Below are 23,967 nucleotides of genomic sequence, written 5' to 3'. Positions count from 1 at the left end.
ATATTTTCTTGACCTGGTAAGGACTCTAGCAGCTGCATTTTTTGGACTATCTGTAGCTTGTTTATTGAAGATGCAGGACAACCACCTAGTAGTGCATTACAATAGTCCAGTCTAGAGGTCATGAATGCGTGAACTAGCTTTTCTGCATAAGAAACAGGTAACATGTTTCGCAGCTTGGCAATGTTTCTAAGATGGAAGAATGCTGTTTTTCATGAGAAATATGATTTTCAAAAGACAAGTTGCTGTCTAATATAACACCCAGGCTTTTGACTGTAGTGGAAGTAACCGTACACTTATAAATCAACAAGCCTATGCTTAATCAACGTGAGTGAATCAGAGCTGATACAAGATGTTTATATTTAACCATCCAATATCCACCAGAATTCAGCCTCTGGCTCTGCAAAAGCATCTCTGACATCCCCTGGCATCACACATCCATCAGGATCCAACGGATCCCTGAATCATCCAGAATCAATGCTGCGTCTGCAAAGAATAGTTAGCGATGTGTGTGTGTGCATCTTGAGGGTTACTGGAAAACTATACAGTATAAAACACTTGTCACACTTGACAGTGTCAAAAACAGAAACAAGGAGCTCTGATGTAGAATTTAAGACTTTGTAAGTGCATTTGATTCATTATGGGGCAAGTTGTCACAAGCAATTTTAGTTTCCAAGGGAATTTTTTTTGTGAATTTTTAAAGTTTAAAGTATTTAAAAGCCATGTAAATCTAAGTTGGTGCATTTGTATTATTCTTAATGGATGTATTGCTATGAAATATCCTTTGTGACAGCTTCCCAGTGTGACAACTAACGTTAGCCCCTTCTTGTTTCATTATCTCTGTGCGCCTGTGTTAGGGGGTGTGACAGCAACTTCACTCCCTGCATCCGAAACCCATTCTGTCAGAACCCACTTCCAAAACAGACCAAACGCACCAAGCTGAGGACGGTCGGGAGGAGCGCTCACCATCATCATCATCATCCTCCTCCTCATCCTCCTCCTCACAGCTGAAGATGGCGGACCCGGCCGAGTGCACCATCAAAGTCATGTGCCGTTTTCGGCCTTTAAACAGTTCGGAGGTGATGAGGGGAGACAAATACATCCCCAAATTTCAAGGAGAGGACAATGTGGTCATCGGGGTGAGTTTAAAACATAATATCATGAAGAATTTCCGCGGTGACACCCGTCGTCCATCTCTGTTAGCATCCGCTAACCACCTGCAGACGTATCCTGACAGAAAATATCATCTTTAATACACGTTTGTGTGAAAATATGATCGTAATTCGTATTTTAGAATCATTCTGTGTGGGAAATTTTGTGCGTGATGCTTTAAACCAGTAACGTATTTGTAAAATGAAGAGTTTTAACGTTAAACCATCGTTAGCTCGGTAGCTAACAGCCCTTAGATGTAATGCAGCACAATGTTGATGGCACAAAATGTTTTATTTTCGACTTTTAGATTTTTTTTACCTAAACTTTTTAAGCGTAATTTTGTATTTCAGCGCATTTCGAAATACATTTTGATGTTAAATGGTTTGATAAGTAACCGCTAGCACCTGTGCTAATGTTAATCGGTTTGTTTTCATTTAGAAAAACAACTAAATCTATACGTATTTTACATTTCATACTGTAATTAACGTTAGTAGGTGTTAAAAATGAGTAAATTGAGTACATATGATCATAACAGTCACTAATATCAGTCTGTTATGATTTGGCCTAGTTTAAGTTAATAACATGAATGAACAAAGAACGTTTCGTGTCATTTATTACGGCTTTATTATTTGTGTTTTTATTAGGAACAGACAAATGTGTATTTTTAGGGCATGAAATGAAGTCAGCCCACTTTCTGTATTTTTTTGTTTGTTTATTTATAGGCCTGCATATATTTGACACTAGTTAGGCTATATGTCATTTAAATATTCCTACACCTCAGGTTTTAGGTTAGTTTATTACAATATGTTGTTTGTAAAAGTAAGGTTTTAAGAGTAAATAATGTTGGCCAGATAAATAAGCTATTCATTATATTAGTATTAATTATTAATGACTTAAATTCACCTCTTCTGAAGTTAAAGTCATTTACTTATGTTTAAATTTGGATTCATAACTGTTCAAAGACTGTAAACAAGTATTAATTCTCATTAAAATGCTGACATCATTAGTTTGGTGTAATATTGGCTTTGTGCACATCCTTCCTATTTTTAGTCAAAGTATCATTACTAATTTATTTACATTATGAAAATGGCTTTCGTGCTGGAAATTGTAGTTATGTTATTTGATGTCAGTAAATAATGCTTCTGCGTACATTTAAAGAGCTTGTTTGAACTCAATGCATTATAGATATCTGTTAGAGTGAAATATAGTTTTATGAGGTGTTGAGTCATGTCCTAAAGTTTCTTTATGCAGTTTCTGTAATGTACAGCTGAGTATAAGGCGGAGCAGTTTTGTGGTTTTGCTGTGGACAGTCTGCCCTGGTAGTTTGTGTTAAATTGCAATATCACGTCTGGAATTTTTCATCTTGGCCTTTATTTCTGCAGTGACACCATACTGTCTGTCCAACACTCACCCTTTTGTTTTCCAGTGCACTGACGTGTTTTGTGTGTGTGTATTTGAGAGTCGGCCAAATGAGTTTTGTCTTCCAGCTGTTTTGAGCAAGTCAGCATCAAGCACCAGTGCAACTATCCCGGTCCGGTGTAATGGACCGTGTGTGTGTTGGTATAATGGCTTTCAGCAGGTGGATAAGGTCATAAATTGGGCCATAAATCTTTCTGTAACGAAGGAAACCAAACCTGTCTGTCCAGCCACACATACAAGGATAGGCATATGGATTATGCATGTCTTGTTGCGTTGATATCCGTCTCATTTCACTATTAGTTCATAAGGGAATGTACTGTAATTACAGCTCTTTTTATGCTTGTTCATTTCTTTACTCTCTTTGTCTCTCTGCAAGCACAGCACACACTCTCATGCGTGTTTGAAACTAACATGTGACGAACGTTCTTGTCTCTGTGACCGTTGGGAGCATAATTATAATCACTCATTGGGAATACTGAGAGCTGTAAACAGTGCTGTTCCAATCCTGGCTGTGGAGGAGGCCTCAGGACATTGAGCTACACAAAAACAGTCTTCATGTAGTCTTGTGATTGTCTGAAGACCATAAAATAAGTCATTTGAAATTCAGAAGCTGTGATGTTGTGCATTATTAATTTTACAAATATGTTTGATTATTGAGACAATTCAGTCACTGAATGTTTAAGTTATTTGACATCAAAATCTTAAATATCCGTGTTGGTGGAGGTTGAGAAAATCAAGTTTTCTCGGAAGTTGCTTTACCATGTTAAAGTGCTGGGTAGATGTTGTAGTGATATATCAGGAACAGTAAAATACACTATTAAAACGATTAAACTATTTAAAAAAGATTTTCTGCTGATTGTTTAATAACATCTGTTAATTGTGTTAATTAAAATAAAGCTAAAATAAAATGAGTTTTATATAAATATAACACTTCAATGAAAAATTAAAATAAAATAAATATAAGCAGAAGTGCTAAAATTAATAAAGCCAAAACTGAAATAAAAATACAGGTAAATGTAAATATCTTAAAAAAAAAAAAAAAATGGTGAAAGCATGTAATAAAATGACTAAAATTACAATGAAAACTGAAAATATAAATGAATAATAATATATACAAATTTAAATATTGTAATATTATATAGATAATACTATAAGAGCACTGATGTTAAGATTATTGGCATCAGCCAATAAATTTGCCTACCAATTAACAAAAGAGTTGTCTCTTTAAAAAAAGTTACAATATTATTAATAATAGTCTAAAATATAATGCACATTGTCAGTTTTCAAGTATTTTTTTAGAGATTGTGTAGGTCACTGTTCATTAAAGTCAGCAATTTTGTGTGTCATTTGCTAAGATTATATGGATGTATAGATAAAGATTTATAGATCCATGATTGATATTAGAACTGGCCACTGAACATCAATATAAGCCTGCAATTAAAATTAATTTTAGATGTAGGCTTGTGCTGTGGTGGATGTGAGTGTATTGCTGTGTTAGAGGTTGGTCAGGTAGACTAATCTGCTTAGATGTGTTACATTCACAGCTGTTTCTTCACCTGGATAATCTAGTCTTGTGTTATAGTCAGTCTGGTGTGGTAAGGTCATGTCGATTTCAACCAATTAGTATCATGAGAGGAAGTTTGACTGCTAATGAGCAGATTCGTCACAGAATCTGCTTCTGTAACCTTTAAAGTTCATCCGGTGAAGAATTTGTCAGACTGATTCTTTAAAAGAATCAGCTCTTATTTATATTACACATTTATATTATTATTGTACTGTATTATATAAATTATTGTATTTATATTACAAATTCATTGAGATGGAAAACACATGAAGCCCATAGATCAAAAAAAGACAATGAAACACTTTTTGTTATGTCATATAATCTGTAAAGCTCTTCTTTCAGGCTCTTGGGTATCAAATCAACCTGTTTATGTTTTATTTCTCAACGAGGTCTGAATCTCTTAGAGGAGGTCTGATGTGTCTTGTGAGGGGTCTCAGCTTTATATTTGACCGGATTGTGATATATTGTCTTCTGATGGGTGTCAGTCAGTTGTAAGGTGATTAGTGATCGTCTTGTATGAATCAATGGGAGTTTACCTGAATGTAAAGAGATTACTTACTGCTCCAGCCTCCTATGACAGTCCTTCTACTGTAATCACTGCTAGTGCTGATATCATATTCTTAAATACCATGCATGTTCATCCCACTTATGTGATTGAATTGTGTAATGCTATCAAGGAAAATGGCCATCTAATGCACAACAGTTATACACAATTTATGCCTGTTATTGGGTAGATTATTTGTGCTGTCACCTCTATTTTTAGAGATGCACTGCTGACGGATGTGGTCATGGAAAAGTCATCTTGGTGTTTTTTTTGGACAGTGTTTCTTTATGTATTTAGTTTTGGTGTCAAAAGCATGCTAAATGATAATCTATACTAGTTTCTTCAACATATTTTGTTTGTTTTATAAAATACCACTTTGGTAAGCAAGTGAGTCATTTGTTGGTTCAGTCTAGTCCAGATAATTCATATCAGTTACTGATTAAATTACTTGCAGACTGATGTGCTTGTTGATTTAATTTATTCATTAAAAGTAAAATACATAAAAATATTTAGCTGTATTCAGTCTTACGCTCATCACATACATTTCACAAGGTCACAGTATTAATGTTTTATGTAAAACACCAGTAGTGGTGTATTATTGGCATTTTGAAATATTGGTATTTAAAAAATTAGTTGCAGTGCGTCTTGCACTTTTGTCTTTTAATGATATTCATCTTGCAGATGGTATAGTTCAAGAAAAACAGGAATAATTCAAAAACGTCTAAAGGAAGCTAGTAAAATGCTAATAGGCTGCTAATAAACAGGATGTTCACTGCACAATCTGTTTATAGCTATACAGAGTGAGCTCATGCTGGGTGGAAGACCTCTGATAAAATGATGTTATTATGTTATAACAGCTGAATTTCATTTCTGATTTACTGATTCTGCTGTTTGTGTTAATAGTTAAAGCCGTTTGTAATAGGAAGGAAGTATGTTTAGTTTTTTAGCCTGTATTAATGAGGCTTGGTCTGAATTTCTCTAAAGGATGATCTTTGAGTCTTATGACTGTGGTCTGCTGATTTAGAGTTACACGTATACGGTATGCATAATGAGCCATCATTCATTCTCTGTCTGTCTCTCTCTCTCTCCCTCCAGGGAAAGCCGTACATGTTTGATCGGGTGTTTCAGTCTAACACTACTCAGGAGCAGGTTTACAATGCTTGTGCTCAAAAGATTGTTAAAGGTGAGAAAGGAATCCTCTAGGAATCATGGCAACCTGATCACATGATTCAGGAAATAGCCACAATTAATAGTCAAAGCCACACTCTTTTATGCTGCTGTTAATCTTTAATCATTAATTATTCATTGATATTATTTAAGCATCACTACATACTGTTTGTCTTATATGGGGCGTTTATTCAAATGGTATGTTGTGTTGTGTTTTTGTTCCCTGCAGATGTGCTTGAGGGTTACAACGGTACAATATTTGCTTATGGACAAACCTCTTCTGGAAAAACGCACACCATGGAGGTGAGAATTCCTGTAGAAAACACATTTAGAGCCACAAAGAATTGTTTATTGCAACAAGCGGTTTGATTTTCAACAATTAGCTACTTTAAAACAAACTCCACTGTTTTTTGCTAGTCAGGACTATCAGTACATTTACTGTATCGTAAATTATCAGACATTATCATAGCGATTGAATGTGTGTTTGTGCGATTGTTTAGGGGAACCTTCACGATCCAGATGGCATGGGCATTATTCCACGGATCGTCCAGGATATTTTCAACTACATTTACTCCATGGATGAAAACCTGGAATTCCATATCAAGGTTGGAAATGCACCACAACTGAGGGCTAATTATTCACAGGGTTTCCACTGACATTTTCAGACTTGGAAAAAATTAATGATTTGAAATATAAAAGGTCAAAAGTTGTAGGAATATAAATATGATGTGTGTATAAATATGTATATATATATATATATAATTAGAATAATATTTCACAATATTAAAATGCATCCTTAGTAAGACTTTTTTTTCCAAAAAAATCTTACTGACCCCACACTTTTGCACAGCAGTGTATTAATTTTCAGACTACTGGTAATAAAACTCACAGAGCTTTTCTGCATTGGCAGGTCTCCTATTTTGAGATTTACCTGGACAAGATCAGGGATTTGCTGGATGGTATGTATGACTGAATATGATAGAGGTTCTATTAATTATGCATTGTTTTATGTATTAGAGATTGTGTAACCATGTCGTATTACATTAATAATAATCATTGTTTTATCTTTCAGTATCCAAGACCAACCTGTCTGTACATGAAGACAAGAACAGAGTTCCTTATGTAAAGGTAAGGCGTTGTTTTAGTAATTAGCTGTGCATGCATTACTGAAGAAGTGATTCACGTTTTGTTTATCTCTTTCTCCATCTGCAGGGTTGTACTGAACGCTTTGTATGTAGCCCGGAGGAAGTGATGGACACCATTGATGAAGGCAAATCCAACAGACATGTGGCTGTCACAAGTAAGCCAATGCAAATAAGTCAGACACACTGCATAGCTGTTTTTAGCAGGCTGAACTTTTCCACACCTGTTGCTCTCTTATATTAGCAAGAGTAGTTTCAGTGTTGTTCTTTCTTATTTGATTTTTTTTAAATGTTTATACGACCAAAAGAGTGTCCTGTTGTGTGCATGTAGTTAAAGTTGGGTGAAAATGGAAACTCATGTTTTTTTCCTGTGGTGTTTGTCAGACATGAACGAGCACAGCTCCAGGAGTCACAGTATCTTCCTGATAAACGTCAAGCAAGAGAACACACAGACGGAGCAGAAACTGAGCGGGAAACTCTACCTGGTGGATTTAGCAGGAAGCGAGAAGGTAATATTTCTGCTTATCTCTTTTCACTTCCTCTTTCCCTTTCACTTGTTCTTTTTATTTCTTTTTAAGCTCATTCACAGACATTTTTAACTCTGTTATTCTAAGCTGTTTTCACTTCAGCATCCATAATAGTATTTGAGATTTGATTAGTTCCTTATTACTATTAGTTTCATTTGTGGCAGAACTGTCTCTGATTTGATGTTTTGGACTGCAGGTCAGTAAAACCGGAGCAGAGGGTGCTGTATTGGATGAAGCCAAAAATATTAACAAATCTCTTTCCGCTCTGGGCAACGTCATCTCAGCTCTGGCTGAAGGAACGGTAGGTGTGATGCATCCGAGCTGCACAATTCACCTTCACGTTGTTACGTACTAATTTTGGGGTGCTGATTTCAAAAATAGCGCCTGTTTTGTTCAAGCATGCCACACTTTCTTACAAAATTTAGCCATTTGTATCATTTTTGCTTTCCACAATCAATTGCAAAGTGGAGAAGTCTTGTATTATCCCTCAATCACAAGATAAACAGTCACAAATACATGATTTTGAGCCAAATTACAAATGTTTGTTCAGTTCTAAGCTGATTTTCACATGTATAAATGATTCTGGAGGCATTATTTTATGCCTAATCCTGATTTCAAGGTTAAAATTATGGCCAGTGACAGGAAAAAATGCAAGCATGACCCAGATCCAATCTGCAACAGAAAATTGCAGATTCAAAAGAGTGCATTAAAGCTGATACATGTTCATAAAAAAAAAACCTTTAATTGTATATAAAAAGAAAGTTTGATATTTTTGAACTCAGCATCACCAAATTAGACCATATAAGGCCTTTTTTGTAATTCAGCAGAATGTTTTTTTTTTTTTTTTTTTTTTTCATGGATGGGCTAATGAATGATTATTTTTTTTTCCCTGTCAGACGTACGTTCCCTACAGAGACAGTAAGATGACGAGGATCTTGCAGGATTCTCTGGGTGGAAACTGCAGGACCACTATAGTGATCTGCTGCTCTCCATCCTCCTTCAATGAAGCCGAGACCAAATCTACCCTCATGTTCGGACAGAGGTGATGAGATATACCCACACTGAGAGTTTTAAGGAAACTTTCGTTTTGAGCGCCAATTCATTTTTACTGTTCTCACTGTTTTTAGAGCAAAGACCATCAAGAACACAGTGTCTGTGAATGTGGAGCTGACAGCCGAGCAGTGGAAGAAGAAATATGAGAAGGAGAAAGAAAAGAACAAGACACTAAGGAACACCATCACCTGGCTGGAGAACGAGCTCAACCGCTGGAGGAATGGTACTGTAATGACACACACACTCAAACTCATCAAGCTGTGTTTATTAAAAAAGGCAGACAGCTGTATTGTATTTTGTGTGTTTTTAGGTGAGAGCGTCCCTATTGAGGAGCAGTACGATAAGGAGAAGGCAAACGCAGATGTTCTGGCCTTGGATAATGTGATTAATAATGATAAAATCACTTCGTCTCCCAGCATGCCCGGCCTTAAGTTCACTGACGCTGAGCGTGAGAAGTGTGAGGCTGAATTGGCTAAACTCTACAAACAGCTGGATGACAAGGTGAGATGAACTGGACATTTTTGGAATTAATAGCCATTTTGAGATTTTCTTTGAAAATTTGTTGTGTATAACAATAAACAAAAAAAACGAAATTTTGTTGTAAAATAATTAAGATGCGGTTCAAGACTCATTCATTGTGTGTTTCTCTCTCTCTGCTGTCTGTCTATAGGATGATGAGATAAATCAGCAGTCTCAGCTGGCTGAGAAACTCAAGCAGCAGATGTTGGATCAGGAAGAGGTAAGAGCTGAACATGCACATCAGATTTACATTATGTCCCATAAATAAGAAGAGTGCCCTGTCTCCTAGTTGGCTGTGAATCATTTGGAGACTAAAAACTTGGGAGTTTGGGTTTGCCCTTTGCCATTAAGAACTATAAATAATAAATAACATTCTGACTAAGTGCACACGCTCCTTACATTTTGAGTTCCCATCACAGTCCCCTCTTCTCTCTCCTTAAGAATTTAACACTAATGACCCTAAAGTTGAGGAACATGTCTAATTGTAATAGCAGTAAAGTCACAATGCAAAACAAAATGAAATCTTTGTGTTGTAGCTGCTGGCCTCAACGCGAAGGGACCATGACAACCTGCAGGCGGAGCTCACCCGTCTTCAGATGGAGAACGAGGCTTCTAAAGAGGAGGTGAAGGAGGTGCTGCAGGCCCTGGAGGAGCTCGCAGTCAACTATGATCAGAAGAGTCAGGAGGTGGAGGACAAGACCAAGGAGTTTGAAGCCCTGAGTGAAGAGCTCAACCAGAAATCTGTAAGGAGAAACCCTTCATTTAAAAACACTGTTTTCTTCACCATTGTTTAATCATATGCGAAAGTTTCTTTTACCAAAATGTTGCGCAGCCAGACTAAAAAGAAATGCTGTGTAGATAAGTTCAGACCACTTATTTGCATACTGACAGGGTTGACAGTTGTTAATGCACAATTGACACTTTAGATCAACAAATTGTAATACTGTATAAGATTTCTATTTGAACTGAAAGCATAAATCTAGGCTGTCCACTGCTTTCATTCACTGATGCTCTTCAGTCGGCAGCACTAAACCTGGCAACGCATATCCTTATTTGCCAGCAACCCACCAAAATAAAAGCTGATTTTAAGTTAATATGAAAATTCATATTTAAAAAAGTAGATATTAGCATTTAATTTTAAGTTTACTATAAAATAAGTGCATTTTTATTTAATACTCCCTTTTTATTTTAAAATGTAGTAGTATTATCACACTTTATTATTTTGTTTATTTTATAAAATAAAATAATAATAATATAAAAAGTGCAATAATATTATCATCACTATTTTTTTTTTTTTTTTTTTTTTTTTTAGTTTTACTTGATGGGTCACACTATGTGCAGAGTAAGGGACCAAACCCAATCTCCTGGTGCTCTTATGAGAACCAGGCTGGGGGAAAAACTTATGTGCACCCCTGATGAAACATTATTATTTATAATAATATATGTAAAGCAACAGGGTAACTATATCAATGTAAGTCAGTAATTTTAAGTAATGTCTTGGTACTGTTTACTGATCTGAGCTGTCTGTTGTTGCAGAGCGTTCTTGCATCTATCGACTCTGAGCTGCAGAAACTGAAGGAAATGACCAACCATCAGAAGAAGAGAGTTACTGAGATGATGTCATCACTGCTTAAAGACCTGGCAGAGATTGGCATCGCCGTAGGCAGCAATGACATTAAGGTAAAAAGGCCAAAAAAGTTGTTGTATTAACTTATTTCACTTTTATATTTATGTTTTTTCTTTGTCCTTGCTTGTTGTTTTCCTCTCTTTGCATTGTTTTAACTGCTCACCCTCCTCTCTAACCTCAATTATTTCTCTTTCCTTCTGTCTGTGTTTTGTCTCCTCAGCATGAGGGTGGAGGTCTCATTGATGAAGAGTTCACAGTGGCTCGTCTGTACATCAGTAAGATGAAGTCAGAGGTGAAAACTCTAGTGAAGCGCAGCAAACAGCTGGAAAGCGCTCAAGCCGAGAGCAACAAAAAGATGGATGAGAATGAGAAGGAGCTCGCAGCCTGTCAGCTCCGTATCTCTCAGGTAAATGCAAAAACGACATAAAACAACAAATCTTGCATTTTATTAATAGTTCATTTAAAATATCGTTTACTCACTCTCATAGCATTGACTGAAAATAAAAGAGTGTTTACACAGCTCTTCTGCTGGTAAAACCACTTTTATGTTTTATTAGATAATTAATGTATCTGTAGCTAAATGGAAACACCGTATGTTCTTCATTGCAATACTAGCATGGCATTTACAGCAAGCTTTAAATGGATCCTAAGATTTATATGTTTGTATTTGTCTACAGTATGAAGCAAAGATCAAGTCCCTGACAGAGTATCTGCAAAACATCGAACAGAAGAAGAGACAGCTGGAGGAGAACGTCGACTCTCTCAATGAGGAACTGGTCAAACTCAGCGCACAGGGTACAAATACACACACATGCTTTTTTTTTACCCTCTCATAAATGCATTTTAATGGCCATATAAAAACTGTGGCGCAGACCGACCAACTTTTACTGCCCTCTTGTGGTGCGACTGCATTGGGTGAGAAAGAAGTTGTGATGAAGTTGTGATGAAGTTTATTTTCCCTTATGCAGAGAAAGTTCATGCCATGGAGAAGGAGAATGAGATACAGAGTGCTAATGAAGTCAAGGTAAGCATTTTATAATAACATTTCAATTGCATAACAATGATTTTTAGTGAGTTTATGTATGTATATATACCACAAGATTCAGAAGAAGCTTTGGGTAGAACTTTTGTTTATTTTAATAGAGAATCATAGTTTCTCTGAATGTGTGTCTGTACAGGCTGCAGTTGAGCAGCAGATCCAGAACCACAGAGAAGCTCATCAGAAACAGCTGAGCAGCCTGAGAGACGAGTTGGAGATCAAGGAAAAACTCATCACTGAACTCCAGGAGTAAGACATGCAAATCTTCATCTACATCTTCATCTCATCAGATGATGAATTGAGGATACACAGGGTCATTTTTCTCTTTGTTTTCTCTCTGCAGTCAGAACCAGAAGATCATGTTGGAGCAGGAGCGCTTGAAAGTGGAGCACGAGAAACTCAAAACCACTGACCAGGAGAAGAGCCGTAAACTGCACGAGCTCACGTATGACATGCACCGAACATGCTAAGATTTGAAAAGTGTACAGAAATGTTTATGGCGTGTTAATGCAAAAATATGTTTACAGGGTGATGCAGGACAGAAGGGAACAGGCCAGACAGGATCTTAAAGGCCTGGAGGAGACAGTGGTAGGTCATTTTGTTCAGTGCATGAGATGTTTCTTATATCTTTGTATGCATGTGTGCATGCTCTGATTGCTCTCTTCTCCTCAGGCCAAAGAGCTGCAGACTCTTCATAACCTGAGGAAGCTCTTTGTTCAGGATCTGGCCACACGGGTGAAGAAGGTACAACTATTGTAAACACGTTCTTCTGTAACTGAAATTAGTAAAAAAATTACTCCAGATAATTAAATAGTTGCAATGTAGATATTTCTTGAAATTATAATGTCTAACACTGAGTTACGGTCCTATAAAAACCTAAACATTAGACTTGTTTTATAGGTTCATGTATATAGTTGGCTTTTTTTTAAAACACTTTTTCTGTTGATTCATTTTCTGTATATTTTCTGTATATATTGTATTTGTATGATTTTATTACTATTATTATTAGTAGTAGTAGTATTATTATAAATATTATTATACGTTTTTAGTATTATTGTTCCTATGTTAGTTCTTAAATTATTGTATTTATTATTTTACTTTTTTATTACATTTTTTAAATTTGATTTTTGTTTTATTGTTTCTTTTAGAATTGTTATTACTATTTTTAATTTTTTTATTTTACTTTATTATTATTATTATTATTATTACTATTATCATCATCATCATAAATATTACAAGTTTATTGTCCCTATGTTCTTAAATTATTTGTTTTATTATTTTACTTTTTTTAATTATTTTTATTACTATTTTATTTTTTTTTTTTTTTTTTTTTTTTTACTGTTTTATTATTATTGTTATTGCTGTTGTTGTTGTTGTTATTATTATTATCATTATTATTATTATTATTATTATTATTATTAATTAATTTACCCCCATCCCCTTTTTTTTTCTTTATGGCCGTTAGCCTTTAGTTTATATCACTGCCATCAAAGCTAATAAACATCATAAAACTCCAGTTATGACTTTATTGACCCCTCTCAGACTTGCCTGAATTATGCATTAACATATTTTTCAGAGTGCTGAGATGGACTCGGATGACACTGGTGGCAGCGCGGCGCAAAAACAGAAGATCTCATTCCTTGAGAACAACCTTGAGCAGCTCACTAAAGTGCATAAGCAGGTAAACACACACTCAAAACATCAGACACCATGGACTTACTCTCAAAACACATGCTCAGACGTCTTTTTTTTCTCTTGTCTAGCTGGTGCGTGATAACGCTGACCTGCGCTGTGAGCTGCCCAAGCTGGAGAAGCGCCTGCGGGCAACGGCAGAGCGCGTGAAGGCTCTAGAGTCTGCACTCAAAGAGGCCAAAGAGAACGCAGCCCGCGACCGCAAACGCTACCAACAGGAGGTGGACCGCATCAAAGAGGCAGTCAGAGCCAAGAACATGGCCCGCAGAGGACACTCGGCACAGATTGGTTAGCTCACACACTTTAAAACAGCGCAGTTACTAGATTGAGCCAAGTTCTTATGGAAGACAGATGTCTTTTGACATGTCGACTTGGGTAGGGTTGAAAATATCATACTATAACAGAAGAACAGTGAAAGTTGTTGATTGCTACACTCTAAAATTGCTGGGTTAAAAAAACCCAACTGGGGTTATTTGGCAACCCAGCGCTGGATAAATATTGGACAGAACACATGCTGGATTGTTTAATTTAAGTCAACTATTGTTTAAAAATTATTATATTGCTAGCTTAAAATAGGCTGGAAATTGAAAATCACAGATTTATAGAGGCAACTGTAATAATCAAAAGATGACAAGCTGAACCCAGCATTCGGTTTAAAAAATAACCCAGCATTTTTAGAATGCAGAAAAACTACCCAGCACCTGGGTAAAAATATTAAAAACAACCCAATGAAATGACCCAGCAGGCTGAACCCAGCAATTGGGTTAAAAAAAAAAAATAACCCAGCCTTTTTTTAGAGTGCAGAAAAACTACCCAGCACCTGGGGAAAAAATGAAAAACAACCCAGTAAAATGACCCAGCAGGCTGAACCCAGCATTTTGGGTTAAAAAATAACCTTGTAACAACCCAGCACCTGGGTAAAATATTAAAAACAACCCAATAAAATGACCCAGCATTTTTATAGGGCAGAAAAACTACCCAGCACCTGGGTAAAAATATTAAAAATGACCCAGCAGGCTGAACCCAGTATCTGAGTAAAAAAAAAAAGAAAAAAACATAACCCAGCATTTTTAGAGTGCAGAAAAACTACCCATCACCTGGGTAAAAAATAAATAATTAAAAACAACCCAACAAAATGACCCTGCAGGCTGAACCCAGCATTTGAGTTAAAAAAAAAAAAAAAAAAAAAACAGCATTTTTTTTGGAGTGCAGAAAAACTACCAGCACACCTGGGTAAAAAATATTAAAAATAGCCTAAAAAATGACTCAGCAGGCCGAACCCAGCATTTTTTAGAGTGCAGAAAAATGATCCATCACCTGGGTAAAAATATTAAAAACAACCCAATAAAATGACCCAGCAGCCTGAACCCAGTATTTGGGTTTCTTTGAATTTAATGCATTAAATAGCCAGTTTTAAAGCTTTTCAGTTTGTTGTCAACGTTTAAAAACAACTTTTAGGCATCATACACTTACCAAACAAAAAACAAAAAAAACAGTGAAGTTTTAAAATCATCCCAAATTGTATATAAAATGTAATGTAATATAATATAATTATAATATAATCCTATTTTAAACTGTGTAAACTAGGCACTTTTCTGTGAAAAACTGTCAACTCTGGCTGCCCAAAACCTGCAGATTAGCACTGATTCGTCCAAACTGTAAATTAGACTGAAAATCTGTCCAGAAGTCTTATAGTGTATTATAGGGCTTTGGGTTTTTAGGAGCAATTTTTGATTGATGGATTTAGTAGACCAGTTTAGTAAACAATCCTAAATCTAATATTTCCTTCTTTCACAGCCAAGCCAATCAGACCAGGTCAGCCCCCTGTCGCCTCTCCCACCCACCCCAATGTCAACCGCTCAGGGGCGGGGCTCTTCCAGAACAACCAATCAGTGGGCATCCGTGGTGGAGGCGGAGTCAAACAGTAAAATAAGTGAGTACATGCTACAAAAAAACTCACAAGGATCGGAGTAAAATGGGTTGTGGATGTCTCCTTTCTCACCCTCTGTCTCTTTTTTTTCTCACTCTTTCCAGCTGTTCAATGCTGAACGTAACCCCAGTAGCCCCAGCTGAAGCTGATATCACCCCAAAAAGCTGAACAGGCATTCCACAGCACGGGAGGGTTCAATACTATACATATGAAAATGAATATAAGTATATATATGTGTATGAAACATGAAATACTATCCCCGTCTGGGCTGTACAGTTGTTCCTCCATTCTTATCTCTTATATCTTCCCTTTAAAAATATAAAGAAAACTAAACACAAACACAAAAAAAGACAGGCTTTTTGCACCAGTGGACACTAGCGTGTATCTCTCTTCACTCTTGCACAGTAGGTTTCTGCTCACATCCTGCTCTCCACGTCCCTCACTGTGCCAAGTTGAATGTATTACAAAACTACAAAAGAAAAAAAAAGGCAGAAATGAATGAAAAATGGAAAAAAGGAACAAAAAAATACTACTAGCTGAATTATTTTAGCCTTATTTATGTACGTTCACATTTTGGGTTTGTTTAGAGAGTTAGCTTGTTCTCTCTTGCTTTGAGTAGTTTCTATTGAACATTTCACCTAAATAAGTAAGTTAAACACTACAATTGAACTGTATATATGAACCATTGAACTAGTTTTTGTAATGACGGACATGTTCAGAAGAAAGATTTAAATTATGAGGAAAGGTAGACAAACGAGATGCAGTTAAATGAAATGAGAAAAGGCTGCTTCATGTAGACGCACCTGAGCTTCAGGTATATTTAAACCACTGTACGAGTAATCATTGTTACAGCATAAAGACCTGTGTGTATGTCACAGTCAGAGGTCTTAGATGAGTTGTAGCTAGGTTAAAAAATAATAATACCAATGTCACGTGCTCATTTCAATATTTAACTTCAGTTTCACTGTTAAAGCCGATAGAGTTTGTCGCATCGATGCTGCTCCGTAGCTCAATCACTACAAATCATTATTAATCATGTGTGGATTTCTCCTCTTAGTTTTACCTACAATATTCCCAGGCAGGATTGCTGTTACATTGTTTTTGGTAGGCAGGGAATCTAGCTTTTAATTTTAGAGATTGTAAACCCAACAATGAACGATTAACTCACAATTTATTTACCCACATGTTGTTCCAAACCTGTTAAGACTTTACTTTTATGCAACACTAAAAGCTATCAAAATGTTTACACTGCTTTTTGACATTAAAATGAATAGGCTTGGAGAATATTAAAAGCATCGAGATGTTAAATTGAAGTTAAATTGAAAATTTTAACTTACTATTAAATTCAGATCTTGCCCTAAGTGGCTCTAAAGTCTCAAAAGTGCTTTTTTCACTACTTGTTTTACATTTTGTACAGGGCAACAAAATTTATTAGGGTTTGGGACAGCATGAGAGTGAGTAAATAATGACAAAATTGTCTTTTTTGGGTTGTGTTAAGGGATTCTTGAATGTGGAAGTGATCATATCCCACCCTCCTCTCCTTTAAAGACGCTGTGTTAAAGCAATACGGTTTTGTAGTTTGCTTTAAATTTAGTGTAATTTTGTCCTTTTGTTGGAGTGAGGTTTGTGCAATGGTCAGACAGCCATTGAAATCACAATATACCCTCACTCCCGAGTCTTTTCCTTTTATTTGATTTTAGTTGGTACGGTTTAGTCCATTATAGGGTCCATATTTGAAGTTGTGCATTTTGGAAATGGCGATCGAATCTCCGGTGGTTTGAGCATTGCAACCAACACATCATTTAGTTCTGGCTCACAAAACCAAAACGCGATTGTGAATTGTCATTTTGGTTTTGCGTTTGCTTGTTTAGACCTGCTGATCGGCTCTCCACAGTTCATACGGTTCCTATGCTTTTCATTCAGCACAATGTTACTGCCTTTCATTGACTAGTGTTAATGGGTGGGGCCTATTTAATGGTGGGCGGGGTTTATTTAATCATTTTAGGTCATGTTTTCATTGTTGCACTTGCAACTAGATAATATAGTTTTATTTATTTCTGTTTTGTTATAGACTAGGGATTTTGCTGTTCATGTTCTTTTGTTGGTCTTTTTTAAAGCCGTTTTTTCTTATGACAAGCGTATGTAGATTCCAGTGTACTTGGTTTCCATTGTCCTTTGTTATTGGATCCAGATCCTACTAGGTGTCCTGTGTATAGTACTGTAGTAGCAGGGGGAATATTGAAGATGGCGTTTAAGACCTTTTGTGTGCAATATGAATCTGGTGTAGTGCAAATTTCGCAGTACTGAAGAAAAGCGACGGAGAAGAAATAAAAACCGCACTCAACAGTCCTCCCATTTTATTTTATTGTTTAATGCTCACTTGTCTAACGGTTGTCTTGTTCGCCGAATTTAATCTTTTAAAAGCACTTTAAAATGTTACCATCTCAATTGAAAAATGCACTTGTTGAAAACTGAAAATTTGCATCTCAAACATCGAATTCCTCACTGAGTTTTATAATTCTTGTTGTTGAGGGGCTTCTGCAGGAGGTCATGTGTTTTGAAGACTGTCAATGTTGTTTTTTGTATTTTATTTTGCCTTGAATCTGCATTTTTAACAGTTACTGGGGAAAACACTCTGCTTAAATGGCGCTAATGGAAAGATGTAACGGTGATCAGAGAATGTGTACAGTTGGTTCTTCAGAGTGTTGATTGAATTGCTGTGTATATTTCCTTCAGTTGCTTACTGTAGGCAAGTTTTCACCCCTTGACATGAAACGCAAATAAAATATAGGGTAAAACACACCTGAGCATGTTTGGTTTTCCTATTGAGAGTTGCATGCTAAGCTGTTTATTATTGCTGGAATTCATTTTCCAGGAATGACCTTATGGTTAAATTTAGTGATTGTAATGGTTATATGTTGCTGTAGATATATTCTGAAAGATGTAGAAACACATGTAACCATTTGTCCACAGGCTTCAAAATATTACTGGGGCTAATTACACAAAATTACATTTAATTTAGTTACATTTGCATGAAATGACCAGGTGGGGGAAGCATTGAAAAAGAAATAGTTTTCTTGGAGTCATCAAGCCTGAGCCTGTTAATATAATAATTTTAACAAGGATATAAATGACTTTACAATTAAGCAACAAGAAATGAGGTCTAAATACAGCATGACTTTGAGTGTTTTATATGGTTTTATATGGTTTGTATGGTATGTACACACACACATACAGTTCAAAATTTTACATACACCTTGCAGAATCTACAAAATGTTAATTATTTTCCCAAAATAAGAGGGATCATACAAAATGCATGTTATTTTTTATTTAGTACTGACCTGAATAAGATACTTAACATAAAAGATGTTTACATACAGTCCAGAAGAGAAAATAATAGTTCTAATGATTCTTAATACTGTTGTGACTTGAATGATCCACAGCTGTTAATTTTGTTTGGGTGATACTTGTTCATGAGTCGCTGAACAGTTAAACTGCTCGCTGTTTATTAGAAAAATCCTACAGGTCCCACAAATTATTTGGTTTTTCAGCACTTTTGTGTATTTGAACCCTTTCCAACAATGACTGTATGATTTTAAGGTCCATCTTTTCACACTGAGAACAACAGAGGGACTCATATGCAACTATTACAGAAGGTTCAAACACTCACTGATGCTTCAGAAGGAAACACGATGCATTAAGAGCCAGGGGTGAAAACTTTTGAACAGAATGAAGATGTGTACATTTTTCTTATTTTGCCTAAATATTTTTTTTTTTTTTTTTCAGTTAGTACTGCCCTTCAGAAGCTACAGAAGATACTCACATGTTTCCCAGAAGACAAAAGTTAAATTTACCCTGATCTTTAAATTCCAAAAGTTTTCACCTCCCAGCTCTTACTGTATTGTGTTTCCTTCTGGAGCATCAGTGAGTTTTTGAACCTTATGTAATAGTTGCATATGAGTCTCTCAGTTGTCCTCAGTGTGAAAAGATGGATCTCAAAATCATACAGGCTTTATTGGAAAGGGTTTAAATACACAAAAATGCTGAAAAACCAAAGAATTTGTGGGAACATGTAGGTAACAACAATCTTTTGAATGGGGTCGTTTTTATAAATTCAACTATTATTTTTTCTTGTGGACTACATGCCGTTTATGTGAAATATCTTATTCAGGTCAGTACTAAATAAAAAATTAACATGCATTTTGTATGACCCCCCTTATTTTGGTAAAATAATGAACATTTTGCAGATTCTGCAAGGTGTATGTAAACTTTTGACTTCAAATGTATATTAAAAGTTGGGGGTCATTATTCTAAATCTATTATACCGTATATATATTACGCATACATTATATATATATATATATAATACTTGACAACTGTTGAACTGTGAACAATTCTCTAATGTAGAATTATAAAAAAAATTCTAAAACACTTACACAGGGATCTGCATGATGTGTACATCATTTAAAAAATTTGTTAAAAATACACATTTTCTTTATTGATGTAGACACTTTGAAGTGCATTTTTAATGTGTGTGATCCCTGTTTCTTGAGTAAAAAAAATGATTAACTGAACATTCTGAAACTCATTTTTAATCATTTGTTCAAATTAAGAATGCATTTTTTTTTGCATTCTATAGCAGGAAACTCTGTGGCAGGGAGCTCTGGGACCGAGCTAACATGGCGAACTTAGAGATCTTGGTACCCATTACAGGACCCTCTTTGGCAGCTGTATCTTGCAGCTGTATCTTTGGCAGATGAGTGAATGGGCCTGTGTGGAGATGAATGAATGGGAATTTTGGAGCCCAAGGTGGATGTGCACTGAGATGGCCTTTGGTGCTGGTTCTGGCTACAGGAGCCTCTGTGGAGTCAACGACACTGTTGGGTGCCTTTGGCAGGTGTGGAGCAGCCATATCAAGGAACCTCTTTAGTGTCATTGGCTCGCATGGTTGGCAGAGAACGGGAGCTCTTTAATTGTGGAGCTCTGATATTTGGACAGCTGTGACAGGAACCTCAGGAGCGGCCATGATTGGAAAAATAAAAAGGGGCAACCAAAAGAAGTATGTACATATATATACAATATGTACACATCCCTCCGGAAGCAGTACCGCCAGACGCAAGTACTGCTTCCTCAAGCCAAGGCGCAAGACGCTACACATGGCTTGCTCGCCCCGCAAGACGCAAAGGCGAGAGGAGGGATGGAAGCGTCTCCCACTGCAGCCCGCAAGACGCAAAGCTGCGTGAGAGACGCCAACTGGAGTGGTCTCATGAGATAACCTGAAACAAAACAGAAGAACAGGTTCGACTTGGCAATTTCTTCACATAAGGATATTAATTCCTTTAGCTGATCTCAGGTTCACTACCTTAAACCAGTTGTGGGACAGGATTTGCCCCAAGCCAAGTCGCTCACTTGGCTTCTCTTGGAGGAGAGCCCTGAGGAGGTGACAGCATTCTGTGCAGGAAGACGGGAAGGATGTTTCAATCATGCTATTCTAAACTCTAAGATGTTTTGATGATGATTCTGCTAATTGATAAAGATCTCACCTTTTGACAGGCCGGGTTTGCAGAACTGCTTGTACTGCAGCAAGAACAAGTCAAAGTCACTAGGGAAGTGTCCACACAGCAGTGTGAACATTACAATCCCTAGTGACCAGACCGTCGCTGGCCTGCCGTAGTACATCCCCCAGCTGTTGTACTCTGGCGGGGAGTACACTGCTGTGCCTGGAGGTCAAAACGTGTAAGTTTGCACTAATGCAGCATGATTATTCTGTATCTTTTAGGAAGAGATTAATTCTATCATACATACCATAGTAGGACCCGTATGGTGACCTCCTCAGAATGTCCCCGCATCCGAAGTCAATCAGTTTGACTACGGATGTCTCCCTGTTTATTAGTAGGTTCTCGAGTTTGACGTCACGGTGGAGCACTCTGCGGAGGCAGCAGACGTTTGCAGCAAGAGCCGCCTGCCACATGATGTTCCTCACTGTGTCTTCGTCGAGGCTTCCACCGTGACGCCTGACAAACTCTACTAGGTTCTCACAGGGAGAGGGACATTCGAGGACCATTACGAAGTGGTCAGGGTGGTCTGTCCAGTCCAGCAGCCTGATGATTTGCGGCACGTGGTGACCGTTATTAGCCAGGAAGGTAAGGGCGATCTCTTTGGGAAGGGGAGCTGGAAAATCGGGCTAGAGGAATCAAGTTTTTATGATGGTTACCAAGGGCTCATATGCCGGGGGGGTGAAAACTTTTGAACAGAACGAAGATATGTATATTTTTTCATATTTTGCCTTAATATCATATAGTACTGTCCTTCGGAAGCTACAGAAGATTCTTACATGTTTCCCAGAAGACAAAATAAGTTATTAAATTTAAATTAAATTAAATTAAATTTAAATTTACCCTGATCTTCAAATTCAAAAGTTTTCACCCCCCAGCTCTTAATGCATTGTTTTTCCTTTTGAAGCATCAGTGAACATTTAAACCTTCTGTAATAGTTGCATATGAGTCCCTCAGTTGTCCTCAGTGTGAAAAGATGGATCTTATAATCATACAGTCATTGTTGGAAATGGTTCAAATACTAAAAAATGCTTAAAAACCACAGAATTTGTGGAACCTAAAGGATTTTTCTGAAGAACAGCAGGCAGTTTAACTGTTCAGGACAAACAAGGAACTCATGAACAACTATCACTAAACAAAAAAACACAGCTGTGGATCATTCAGGTAACAACACAGTATTAAGAATCAAGTGTATGTAAACTTTTGAACAGGGTCATTTTTATAAATTCAACTACTCTTTTCTATTCTTGACTATATGTAAACATCTCTTATTCAGGTCAGTACAAAATAAAACATGCATTTTGTATGATCCTTCTTATTTTTGTAATACAATTAACATTTTGCACATTCTACAAGGTGAATGTAAACTTTTGACTTCAACTGTATTAATATGAGACATTTTAGATTGTTTTTATAGTGCCATGTACTTACAATGAATATACATTCCATGTTCTGGGTCTTCGTGACGTATTTCAAAGCCACCTGATGAACAAAAAAAAATTAGATTTAGAGGAGAAAACATTTGCTAGCTTGGTAATGTGTTATTAATATTCACTTACTTTAAGACCATCCTCCAGCCGTCTCCCTTCATACACTACACCAAATGTTCCTTTGCCCAGCTGATCGCCCACTGAATAGCGGCTGAAGATGTAGTCTATGAAAAGATAAAGTTTCAACAAAATTTCACATGAGATCAGTGCCTTGTGATGTGGAAGATAGTATTTAATCAAATTTTCATACATGTTTCATTTATTCATTTTAATTACTGTATTTTAATTAATTAATAGAGACTATATTGAATATTTACTATTTAGTTTTTCAGCATTTTTGTGTATTTGAACCCTTTCCAACAATGATTGTATTATTTTGAGATCCATCTTTTCACACTGAGAACAACTGAGAGACTCATATGCAACTTTTACACAAGGTTTAAACACTCATCGATGCTCCAAAAGGAAACACGATGCATTAAGAGCCAGGGGGTGAAAACTTTTGAATGGAATGTGTACATTTTATTTTGCCTCTGCATCAGTGATATTTGAACTTTTGTAATAGTTACATTACAAAAATCTGTGGGACCTTAAGGGTTTTTCTAAACAAAAACTTTTCAGGACAAACAAGGGACTCATGAACAACTATCACAAAACAAAAACACATCTGTGCATCATTTAGGTAACAACACTGTATTAAGAATGTGAACTTTTGAACAGGGTCATTTTTATAAATCCAAATATTAATTTCACATGTAAACATCATATACTAGTCAGTACTAAGTAAAAAAAAAAAAAAAACATGCATTTTCATATTTTTGTATAATAATTACTGTGCATGTAAACATTTGACTTGTATGTACTGATGGGCTTGTATTGTGCATGAGGGTACTGATAGTTTTACATGGTCAAAGTAAAGCACATGTTCTCATAAGATGGATGTGTGTCATTTACCATCACTACTTCTTCCGGCCCATGCCACCTTCCTCTTCACTTCCTCATCCTGCTGCTGCTGCTGCTGCTCCTTCACCAATTCCTGACCTGGGCTGCTCTTTGGATTTTTTTTGGCAGCCTTGAAGAAAGAGCGAAGCCTCTGCCACCACTTGCTCTTTCTTCTCCCCTCAACTCTCCCTGCCTCCTTCCTCTCCTCCTCCTCCTCTCCTCTTCCTCCCTCTCCTCCTCCTCCTCCTCCTCCTCCTCCTCCTACTCCTCCTCCTTCCTCCTCTCCTCCTCTCCTCCTTCCTCTCCTCCTCCTCCTCCTCCTTCCTCACCTCCTCCTCCTCCTCCAGCACCAACAGGGGTCTCATCGCGGGGATGAGGATGTTGAACCGCCCTGTTGGTGCTGGGTTTTGGGGGTGTACTTAGATGTTGATCGTACACCTCTCCAATCGATATCGGCCGCACTTTTGTCGCTCGCTGTCCCATCGCTGTGAATACTCACTAACCACTACTACTAACCCACAAAGAATGTCAGAATGTCACGCTCTTTATAAACCCCGCGAGTTCTATTCGAACGCGCTCTATGGCGTCATAAGGCTTTGAGCTTCTTA

General features: G+C 36.8%; 2 protein-coding genes across 2 annotated transcripts; one reads left to right on the top strand and one right to left on the bottom strand.

Annotated features, from left to right (window-relative positions):
• Nucleotides 1-882: 882 nt before the first annotated feature.
• kif5bb (kinesin family member 5B, b) lies at nucleotides 883-18,172 on the top strand. The gene is made up of 26 exons (XM_051124312.1): nucleotides 883-1,136; nucleotides 5,772-5,859; nucleotides 6,073-6,146; nucleotides 6,344-6,448; nucleotides 6,754-6,802; nucleotides 6,916-6,971; nucleotides 7,056-7,143; nucleotides 7,370-7,494; nucleotides 7,709-7,813; nucleotides 8,409-8,554; nucleotides 8,640-8,788; nucleotides 8,876-9,066; nucleotides 9,236-9,304; nucleotides 9,621-9,827; nucleotides 10,621-10,764; nucleotides 10,932-11,117; nucleotides 11,389-11,506; nucleotides 11,680-11,735; nucleotides 11,890-11,999; nucleotides 12,094-12,195; nucleotides 12,278-12,338; nucleotides 12,423-12,494; nucleotides 13,327-13,431; nucleotides 13,514-13,730; nucleotides 15,240-15,375; nucleotides 15,477-18,172. Exons 1-25 carry the CDS (start codon nucleotides 1,011-1,013, stop codon nucleotides 15,368-15,370), a joined length of 2,880 nt encoding a protein of 959 aa, XP_050980269.1. The 5' UTR covers nucleotides 883-1,010; the 3' UTR covers nucleotides 15,371-15,375; nucleotides 15,477-18,172.
• A 2,132-nt stretch (nucleotides 18,173-20,304) lies between these two features.
• Nucleotides 20,305-23,724, bottom strand: LOC127174563 (serine/threonine-protein kinase pim-1). Its single transcript, XM_051125062.1, has 9 exons — nucleotides 23,689-23,724; nucleotides 23,372-23,489; nucleotides 22,487-22,581; nucleotides 22,359-22,409; nucleotides 21,178-21,556; nucleotides 20,916-21,092; nucleotides 20,694-20,823; nucleotides 20,480-20,648; nucleotides 20,305-20,370 (listed from the first exon to the last, which is right to left on the bottom strand). The coding sequence occupies exons 1-9, from the start codon at nucleotides 23,722-23,724 to the stop codon at nucleotides 20,305-20,307; spliced, it is 1,221 nt and encodes a 406-aa protein (XP_050981019.1).
• Nucleotides 23,725-23,967: the final 243 nt, after the last annotated feature.

Source organism: Labeo rohita, chromosome 12 (assembly GCF_022985175.1).
Source record: "Labeo rohita strain BAU-BD-2019 chromosome 12, IGBB_LRoh.1.0, whole genome shotgun sequence".
Taxonomy (NCBI): domain Eukaryota; kingdom Metazoa; phylum Chordata; class Actinopteri; order Cypriniformes; family Cyprinidae; genus Labeo; species Labeo rohita.
This window is presented reverse-complemented; position numbering and strand designations above follow the sequence as displayed.